At 51.7% G+C, this 10,716-nt stretch overlaps 1 protein-coding gene across 5 annotated transcripts in view; it reads left to right on the top strand.

The window, feature by feature from the left end:
• The window catches only part of Itsn1 (intersectin 1), a 180,310-nt gene that overhangs the window by 153,663 nt on the left and 15,931 nt on the right, over positions 1-10,716 (top strand). For all 5 annotated transcript variants that reach the window (XM_013352721.2, XM_005345191.3, XM_013352716.1 and 2 more), the window contains 3 exons: positions 3,105-3,226; positions 4,254-4,360; positions 8,197-8,380. In XM_013352721.2, the coding sequence (XP_013208175.1) occupies positions 3,105-3,226; positions 4,254-4,360; positions 8,197-8,380 (413 nt within the window). The remainder of the gene's footprint in view (positions 1-3,104; positions 3,227-4,253; positions 4,361-8,196; positions 8,381-10,716) is intronic.

The raw sequence follows: 10,716 nt of genomic DNA, 5'->3' as shown, positions 1-10,716 counted from the left end.
TAGTACCACCTTCAGCCTGGGGGTGGGTAGTACCACCTCAGCCTGGGGGTGGGTAGTACCACCTTCAGCCTGGGGATGGGTAGTACCACCTTCAGCCTGGGGATGGGTAGTACCACCTTCAGCCTGGGGGTGGGTAGTACCATTGTTGACCTGGGGGAGTACCACCTTCAGCCTGGGGGAGGGGGAAACGGTACCACTTTCAACCTGGGGGTCCGGCACTACCTGGGAAGGGGGAGGAACAGTAATGCCACCTTCAGCTTCAGCCTAGGGGGCATTACCATGTTTGAGGAATTCTTCACTGGAGTAGGAAACAACACTGTGTTCAGTTTTGAACCATTGAATCCGCAAGGTCTGGAAAATAAGCACCTTGCTTTCATCCTGAATTCCCGGCATGCAGCATAGCTGGTCCCAAAGTCAGGGTAGAGATCACAAAATTGCCAAATGAAGGAATGTTTGTGTGTGTATGTGTGTGTGTGTGTGTGTTTATTTTGTTTTGTTGTTGAGACAGGGTCTCACGAGGTAGTCCTGGCTGTCCAGGAATTCATCTTCCTCTGCTCTCTAAATGCTGGGATTAAAGGCATGCACCACCAAGAACAGTTTGTAAACAGGCTTTTGAACTCAATAAAATTGTGTGCAAAGTGGGTGTGTGTGTTTCACGTGGTATGTAATGGTTTGCTGGGTACAAGCCCAGAGCACCCATGAGATCTCACCAAGGGAACTGTGATCTAAAGGGACATTTGTGGGACTTGTCTGGCCACTGCTGATGTCTGTGCTGCAGACACTTGGGTACAGTGCCGAGTGAACTTAAACCACGGTGTATACGAGAATTCCAACAGCCCTGTGGACAGCAAGGCCCTGGACAAGAAATGGCCTGAGTCCTGGGCCCTTGTATTCACTCTTAGGACAGTGGGCAAAGACAGGACAGGGGCTGGAAATGCCTCCCCACGGCTCAAAGTGTTCCCTAGGTGATTCCCCCAAGAAAAGTCATAGAGCAGAGAAACCTAGGGGAAGAGGCGTCTCTCTGCTTCCAACAATCCAGGGCTCACCCAGCTGCTGGGGACACTCACTGGGAAGCTTTGCTAATACTGATATTTCCAGAAGATAGCAGTACCCCAGGCAGGCAGAAGAGCTGAGTCACAGGGGTGGTTAGCAGGAGGCCTAAGTTCAGAGTCACACTCACCTTGCGACTCTGAGGTCCAGCTCGGCCGCCCACAGTGGTTGGGTAAAGTCCAGGATGGAAAGGCGTGGAGAGTGTCTCTGTAATGATAGCTTCCTCCTGCTGGTTTCCTGGCACCACCTTTGGCTGTCCTGCTCTTCTGTCCCGATGAGAAACTACAGCAGGCAGAAAGGGCGATTGGCCAGGGGAGGGAGGAGAATCAAGGACTGTAACCCTAAGAGGTAATGTCTGGCGCAGAAAAACAGTCCACCACGAAGTTCATCATAACACTTTCCAGACGGATGGTTCTAGTCACAGAAGCTTCCAGCATCTACATGTAGACTCTGTCAGTCTGAAGCCTAAATAAACCCCCTGCCGGGAGTTGGAATCTCCGAGGAGCCCTTGGTTATCCCTAGCAGCCTCCTCAAACCTGAAGACTCACTAGAGGGCTTATTAAATCGAAGGGCCCTGGTCCGCTCCCCCAGAGAGTCTATTTGGCAAAGTTCTGGTCATTTATTTCCAGGTTCTGCCAGGGTGGTTGGTGGTGGAGGGATCACACGTAGCTGGTTTCCGAGCGAGGAATGCATAGTGTTCTATCGCGCCCCCTTGTGGCAAGTGGTAGGAAGGATGGGAAATGAAAGGGGACTCAGCCCCACCCACGCACCCCCCACCCACCATCCCCAGAGTATGTATTTTACCAATTCAAGTTCTGTGATTAAATAAAGACAGTCTAATAAAAAGAAGTATATGATGTGTGGGCACGTTTTCATGTATAAAAAGGTGGGCCCTGCTCACTACTGAGAGTGGGTGCTGCCGAGGCCCGGAATGGGCGGTACTGATACAAAGGCCCCATGTGAACAGAACTCCAAATAACAAGCTGAGGGGCTCAGTGGTTAGGAGCATTGCCTGCTCTTCCAAAGGTCCTGAGTTCAATTCCCGGCAACCACATGGTGACTCACAACCATCTGTAATGAGGCCTGGTGCCCTCTTCTGGCCTGCAGATATACATACAGACAGAATATTGTATGCATAATAAAAATAAATAAATATTAAAAAAAAAACAAGCTGAGCGAACACAGTTGAGGGCTGGCCTGTCTCGGGCAGCCTTGGCCTCTGCAAAGGCAGGGTGGGACTGTCCTGGGAGCTGTCTGCGGCTGGCAGGGCTTTCCACCGTGCCTGAGGCTTGCTGCTCACCTTCCATGGATACACTACTGAGACCTTGCCTCGAGGGAGAGTCTCCTGGTCCTGTCTGGATGCAACTACCTGGTCCTCCTGTTCACCAGGAGCCTCGGCACAGTTACCGCAGCCTCCAAAAGCCGGCCTCGGGATAACGGCGTGCCCTCCTTCAGCTTGGTGTGGACAATGGGGGCTTAGCGCACACAGCCTCTGGACCCACCCGGAAGGGCTTGGACCCTGCTCCTTATCACTGCGGAGGGGGAAGGACTTCTCTGAGCCTTGGTTTCCTTTTCTGTGCCCGAAACTGACTCTGGAACTTTAGAGAACCGCTCAAAGCAGGGGTCAGCGCCAAGCTCCTGGCACAGTCCCTGGCGTGGAAGCCTTGGCTGGGGGTTAGCAGGTCGTTTAACCCTTTCCATGGTTCTGATGGAGCGTGAGTGTGTATCCCATGTGTGTGACCACAAACTGGGAGGCTTGAGACGAGTGGAATTTATCTCTCTTACAGTCCCGGGGCAGGAAGTCTGAAGTCAGTGGGTGGGACGGCTTCTCCTGAAAACTGTGCTGCATTTTTCTCTTTCGCTGCTAGACTTGACCGCGACCTGCGGAAATCTCTGCTCGTTACTCAGGTCTCTACAGCTCAACACGCAACCCGGAGCTGATGAGGCCGTGCCACCCACCAGCAGCAGTCCCAGGGACCTCGGGCATCTTCTCTGCGGAGCTGTAGGCTTTCCCAGCCTTGCATTCAGTTTTCCTAAATGGTTGTGTCTTCCAGGGTGCTCAGACTTACACCTCTTAGATATGCTGACCCCGACTGAGAGGAAACGACAAGGCTACATCCATGAACTCATTGTCACAGAGGAGAACTACGTGAATGACCTGCAGTTGGTCACAGAGGTACCAGCAGCCCTGGAAAGCTGGGGGTAGCTGGGGGTGGCCCTGCAGTGGGGGCTGGGAAAGAGGTGGAGGCCCTGCTGAGGAGGTTTGTGTCCTGACTCTGAGCCTGGGGCAATCTCTTGTATAGCTGAACAGCAAATGAAACGGGTCTTACCCAGGAGGCACGATGGTCACATTTTTCCATAGGGCTACCCTATGAGTCAGAGAGACCCAGGGCCAACACTAGGAGCACACAGGTCCCAAACTAAGAGAGGAGCGGGTGTGGTTTGTAACGGAGGACTCTTGGCTCCAGTCAGAGAAGTTGCAGCTTGGCCACCAATTGATTGATGTCATCAAGTCATATGACATCCCTGACCCTCAATTTTGGCTCCTGAGCTCAGAGGCTAGCTAGAAGTCTCGTGAGTTATTTCTCGTGCCCCCATAAACTCCTGAGAAAATCTGCCAGTGTGGCTGAGCAGGAAGGTATGTTCTCCCATGACTCCATGAGACTGCTGGCCTGGGACCGAAGAACTTTCAGAGGACTCTCTGCCCTAGCTGCTAAGGACTGCCTTGTGAGCAAGGGGCTCAAACACATGGAGTCCCACAGAGATCTGTGGTTAGCTATGAGTTATCTGCCCACCCATCCAGAGCCCAGAAGAGGCTGACATCATCCTCTCAATACCACCTGCTTCAAGCTCTGTGCTTCCTAACAATGCCCATGGCTTGTCCACACATCTCCACAGGCATCCTCAGACTCCCATGTCCTCCCGGTGAACGGGTGACGTAGCCCTACCCGCATGCATGCTGGTCCACTAACCTCCTAGCTTCCTGTTGGCGGAATCAAGTCTCCTCCTCAGAGATTCTCCTGGGCTCCCCTTGTCAAACACTTGTCCTCTCAGGAGAAGATGCGGTCTCTGAGTTGTGCGTGCTAAATGAAGCTGAGCGAACACGCGTGTGTGTGCGTGGGTTCATGTGCACATGTGCATGTGTGTGTGTGTGTGTGAACTAATGTTTGCTTTCTGAACGGCTTCCTTTTCTATACCTGTAGGTCTTTCAGAAACCCCTGATGGAGTCTGAGCTGCTGACAGAAAAAGAGGTTGCTATGATTTTTGTTAACTGGAAGGAGCTGATCATGTGTAACATCAAACTGCTGAAGTAAGCATTTCCCTCTCACCTCCCTGGCATATGCACCAGCAACTCTGTGTCGTTCGTCTGTCCCTCACACATGCCGCCCTGTGCCTCTTTCTGCCCCTACCCCAGCCCAGCTCATTGCCTCTCAAAGTGCCATCCCCTCCTGTGCTCTCATCCCTCCTGGAAATCCACTGTGGGGTCCTCACAGTGGTGCGTGAACTGCGCATGCATGCAGGTTCCTGCCCTGACGAAAGCGACAGAATTTCCTTAGCTGGGACAGTCTTGGCTTCTGGCTGTTGGCTGGCTCCATCCTTGAGGGTGGAGCAGTCCTAGCCCCAGGGCCTAGCCTCGGGCCTGGGAAGCAGGGATTGTCTTGTGAGGCTCTGGGCTGCAGAGGGAATGTGGACCCCACCAAACCCAAGAAGGATCTCAGGAGGTTCCTGCAGCTTCCTGAGGCCAATTATACTTTATACCAGTGTAGTCTGCAGAGGCTGCTGCAGGGCCAGAGCTAAGGGACCTGGGTCTAGACCTCGCCTCTTTGGGCCTCAGTTTCCCCATCTACACACTTAGAGAACTGAATTAGACAATAAAGAATCCCCCAATTCTTTAAAAGCAAAATCAAAACCATCAGAACCCCAGATCTATATCACAAGGCCCTATATGAGAGAGCAGATTAAGTTCTGGTCCCCAGGGAGAGGACATGGCAGCTGGGAGCAAGAGCCCCCTTCCCCCCTCTTTCTGACTGAGCACCACAGATGCCCCTATTCATTCCTGACCTCTATGCTCAGGTCACCAGGAAGCTGCCATGTCCCAAGCCCAGTCCCTGTGTACCCGAGAGGTAACTGCAGGTTCCTGGGTCTGTAATTGGAGTAGCTGGGGAGAGGGAGCCAGGAGGCATAGAGAAGCGAGCATGAAGGAAGAAGCGTGGTGTCTGCTCCCTCCGTGCCTATGCTCACACTGCATGCGGAAGCTCTCTGTGCATAGGTGATGTGGCCGACTCTTGGGCTCCCTTCTCACTGCTGTTCTCTGGCTCTACGTCTTTGGTTGAGTGACTTTACGGTCAATCTCTTGGCCTCTGTGTCCGCATCTTTAAAATGGCAGCATAACAAAAGCCTGAGGTTATCCTCTCCATAAATAAAGAAAAAGTGTTTATTTAGCACAGCAGCCTTTAGGTGAAGGCCTCGTGGCCAATAATAAAGGAGAGGTCATGTGGGAAGTCAGTGTAAGACTTTAAGACAATCCTGAAGCCATTTTTGACAATTCTGAATCCTCTCAGCCTCTGTGCCATAGTGCTTCCCCTCCTTCCCTGGGAACCAAGGACCTAACAGCTACACTCGCACAATTACCCATATATGTATGCTTTGGTTCGGTCCCCTGGGAAACGGGGTCAAAATGACCTCTTACCTCATCTGATCTGGCAACAGCTCTCCAGTCAATTATTGGTAATAGCCCTTTCAAATAAGCCAATCAGAATAGTCAAAGAACAACCCCCCTTGATTCTGTGGCCCCTTTAAAAGTAGACTGTACCCGCTATTCAAGGTCTCTTGGCTTCCCGAATGCTGGGGGACCCTGTCATGACAGAATTAATAAAATCCTCATGCTTTTGCATCGGCTGTGGTGTGTGAGATGGTCTCTGGGGGCGACTCCTTCTCGGTGTTTGGACGCTAGGGTCCAACATCAGGAAACCAGAGCCCAGGACCACCAGCCCAGGGATGTCATTAACCACAGTGAGCTGGGTCTGCCCTAATCAATCACTTATTAAGAAAATGGCTTGCAGGCTTGCCTCCAGCCAGATGTTGCAGAGGTGTTTTCTTAACTGAGGTTTCCTTCCTCTTGGATGTCTTCAGCCTGTGTCAAGCTGATATAAAACCTGCCAGCATGGTCGCCCCCCAGAATCTGATGATAAGACCCTATCACTGATGACGACACACACCCGAGTCACAGGGCAGAGAAATCAAGGTGTACCTGTAATACTGGCTAGCTTCATAGTGCTAGAAGGTTCTGTATACTGGTACCTGGGGGGAAGAGTAACCAACAGTCTTATCTGACCTTGGACCCTGTGACCTACGATAACAGACGCTGGGACACTGACCGTCACTGTCCACTCAGTGGGTGGACATTAGCTGGAGCCACTGATGTATCGTCGGCCACTGGTGAATGCTTTGTAACTTGGACGTTCTTAGCTGACCGCTCCCCACTGCAGATCAAGGCCTCTCACACGCGGCTCTTTCTATGAGGAAGCCGCTCACCAGAGGTCTCAGCACTCTCAGGACTGTGGTTGCCACAGCTGACTCACTGGCTCACCCTCTACTTCACCTCTGACCCGTGCAGAACATTCTAGGAAGAGACTCTCAGCTGAACCTAGATTTCAAGCTGGTTAGACAACTCAATTCTATCAGATCCCAGGGATGACAACGTCCTTGAGATAGTGACCCTGAGTGGCTGAGCTTTGCCCCGCCGAGACCCCCCCTTTCTCATCTTCCCCCATCATTAAGGAGGAGAAAGAGGGGGAAATCCCTGTATCATCCTCCCAGAAAAGCTGCTTTCGAGGAAACAAGGCACAGAGGGGATCTTAGCAAGTTGTGACGTGGTCATTCGTTTCTCAGCCTCCAAAATTACCAGTGGCTAATGCTGGAGCAAAGTTCTTCAGGGACACTCCCCACATCCCTCCAGTGGAACAGAGTCCTCGGGCCACCCTGAGGACCCCAGGCTGCTGCTCTCCTCATGCCCAGCGGCCATTGCCTACCTGCCCTGCGGGAGCCTGCACCAGAAGGGAAACTGCTGGTTGCTTCTGTGACCTGTTGTCCCAAGTTTCCTTCCTTGGTTTTCCTCAGATGAGGAAAATTTCTTTAGCTAAAAAAAAAACAAAAAAACAAAAACAAAAACAAAAAAACAAGGGATAAAGAAAGCAGATGGTCTGCAGTTTTTAAAGCTGGAGACCTGGATGGTGGAGCCTCCTTGGAATTGCAGAGCCTTGCCCACACTTCATGGTTTCGCCACTGTGACCATGACAGTAGTCACGAGAATTCAGAGGAATACTTCCCAGCCTTGTGTTGAAATCCCGTACTGTACCATCCACCCCTCACCCACCCTCCTGTCATCGTCAGGGCGGTTGAACACACAGTCTCACACGTGGTCTGGTCCCAGCAGTGTCCTCACCGTGTGGAAGTTGAGCATCTTCCATGTGGTAAGACTGCACACTTTAGAGATGGAAGGAAGGATGCTCCATCCTGGCTGCCATGGCCCTGAATGCTACACGCAGCAGATAGTCCCAGGAATGGATGCTCCCTTGTCCCTTAGCAGCTGTTCCCAGCCTTCAGGGTGGAAACTGTTTGAGTTTGTTTTTTCATGATTATTTATCTGGTCAGCTTTAAATTAGACACATCAGTGAAGCCATGGACAGGAGAAATACTTCATGTGATCATTTTTATCTAACTTTGGGAAACTTTGAGAAACACACTGAGATTGTGGCCATGGATTTGAAAGTTTGTCTCTCCTTCTGATGGTGACGTCACTTCCCACAGAAGATTGTGGTCCCAGAAATGGGCTCTGTGCTCAGACTGTACTAGCCTGGGGCATTCACTATAGATAATGCATGGGGGGGGGGACAACACAGGGGTCCTCTCTGAGTTAAAGAAAGAAGAAAATGTAACAGCCACCGCGCTGAAGAAAACCACCCAGGTGACCCTCTCCACCATACTAAGCTCATGTCCTTCTCTGTCCCTTGTCTTCCAAATAGATGCGTTAGTGGGTCTCAGGTCGGTGTCCCTCCCGCTCATTCCATATCTCTGCAACCTGGAGGTGTGGGGTGTGTCAGGCGGTGCGAGGGTGGGCAGCTCACCTGCCATGTTTCCGTGCAGAGCACTGAGAGTCCGTAAGAAGATGTCCGGAGAGAAGATGCCAGTGAAGATGATCGGCGACATCCTCAGTGCCCAGCTGCCGCACATGCAGCCCTACATCCGGTTCTGCAGCTGCCAGCTCAATGGGGCTGCCCTCATCCAGCAGAAGACCGACGAGGCCCCTGACTTCAAGGAGTTCGTCAAAGTAAGGGAGTCGGAGCTATTGGGAGACTTGGGGACCCTCTCCAGAGTGCCATCCTGATGTGTAAGGGGTTCATCAAAAGTCCGCAAGCAACTTTTCACCAAAGGCCATTGGGGATGGGTGGAAGTTGTGGGGGGCACTGAACTTGCAGGTGTGGTTCACACCCAAGGGGTATGCTCGGACAGGAGAGTCATCCTTGGGCTTGAAAGCTTTGAAATAGCTTCAGGGATATGTGCTCCAGGTGGTCATATTTTTAAGGGGCATGTCTAATTCCTTCATTGCATTTTCTGGCCTCATGCAGACAGGGGCCCCCTTCAGTTAGCATCAATATTCCTAGTTCTCCACCAGCCTCTGCCTTCCAGGCTCAGAGGGAATACTCAGGGTCCCCATAGCACCTTGGTCCCAGTTTGGCTTGCTTCCTGTTGCGGGGATAAAACACTCTGACCAAAGGGGAAGGCAAGAGTTGTTTTGGTTTACAGGTAATGGTCTGTCATTATGGGGAACCAGGCAGGAGTTCACAGTAAGGATCTGGAGTCAGAAGCCAAAGATCTTGGAGAAATGCCACTTCCTAGCTTGCTCTCAGGCTCATATCTAGCTACTTTTTTTAAACAGCCCAGGCCCACCTACTGAGGGGTTGTGCTGTCCAGAGTGCACTGAGCCCTTCTACACCAATTAGCAATTTAAAAAAATTCCCACAGGCCAATCTGATGGAGACAGTTCCTCAACTGAGGGTCCCTTTCCTCAGATATGTCAAGCTCAGCCATCACCACTCCGCTCCATTGGAAATCATGGGCTTGAGTGAATCGGAGGTTTCTGTCCCGCCCACTAGTTCCCAAATAACCGCTCAGAGGCTTAATATTAAATGTTTGGCCAATGGCTTAGGCTTATTACTAGCTAGCTCTTACATTTAAATTCACCCATTCCTATTCATCTACGAATTGCCACATGGTTATCACCTTACTGGTCTACTGGCATGTTATTCCTTGGGCTGCTGGATGGTGTCTCCCAGACTCCATCCTTCTTCTCCTGTATCTCTGCTTGGATGTTCTACCTGGCTCTATTCTGCCTTGCTATAGGTCAAAGCAGCAGCTTTATTTATCAACCAATGAGAGCAGCACATATTCACAGTATACAGGACCCCACAGCACTTGAGCTTGGGGCTGCCCATGGAACTCACACAGCCCTGCTGTAGGGCTAGCAGAGTCTAGAGAGCCACATCCACCAGGGCACATTTGCGGAGCTGATGCCAAGGCTGTTAGAGGTCTCTGCGCTAGGCTATCAGCCCTGGTACTTGGTGTGGCTCGTCACAGAGGCCCTCAAGCAGCGTTTGCCTCTCTCAGGAGAAAGGAAGAAAACAGGAAGAATGAATGACTTCCCGGAAACAAGTATCTTTTGCAGAAGGAGCAGCACATCTTTGTGCCTGGCTTTTTGTTGGGGGGTCACCCTCACCTCGGAACTCATGCTCCCTGAATCATCACAGGGATGTATCACTGTGGATCTTCATCAGAACCTCCGTACGCAGTGTCCTCTGCTCTGGTGTTTCTCTGCATCGAGTGCTCTGCTGTGCTAGCCAGAGAATGAGGCAATCTGAGGACAACCACGGTTAAGAAGTGAGACAAGGTTGAGATGAAGATGAGGGTAGATGCCAGGATGCTAGCACCACAGGCTGCTGTAACTTCAGCCAAGAGCTCAGCTCCCAGCCATGGGCAGGATGCATCCATCCCTGCTAACTCAGGGCAGGCTGATGGCAGCCCAGGCGGGGTTGCTGCCCCTCCCCTCCAGTCCTCACTGTTGTTGCTTGCTTGATGGGAGTTTTGCCTCCTATGTTTCCAAAACGATGGTGATCACAAACTGACACCGGGCCCTGAGACTGATGGTACCAGACCGCTAGATGTCTGTGCCTAAGGCATTAATTAAACTCGACCCCAGACATCTTTATCGCGGCAGGCGAGGTACTCCTTTTTGTGGTAGAAGGACTGTTGTCCACTGGAGAGGTTGACAGAGTTAGTAGGAGTGGCGGGAGGTTCGGTGGCTGGGAAGGTGATCCAGGGTAAAGCAGTTGCTGGTCAAGCGTAAGGACATGAGTGCCAGCCCCAGAACCTACATACAGAAAAGTAGGCAAGAGCCAGCTTCCAGAGCCACCCTCTGACCTCCGTGTGCACCCACCTACACGTAGGTGCATGCATGCACACACATACACAGGCACACACAGACACATAAACACACAGGAACACACACATGTGCACCTATACACATGTACACATATACACACACAGGCACACACAGACACATAAACACACAGGGACACACACATGTGTACCTATACACATGTACACATA

The sequence above is a fragment of the Microtus ochrogaster genome, chromosome 2, assembly GCF_000317375.1.
Source record: "Microtus ochrogaster isolate Prairie Vole_2 chromosome 2, MicOch1.0, whole genome shotgun sequence".
NCBI classification, from domain to species: Eukaryota; Metazoa; Chordata; class Mammalia; order Rodentia; family Cricetidae; genus Microtus; species Microtus ochrogaster.
Note: the sequence above shows the minus strand (reverse complement) of the source record. Positions and strands in the feature narration are given on the sequence as shown.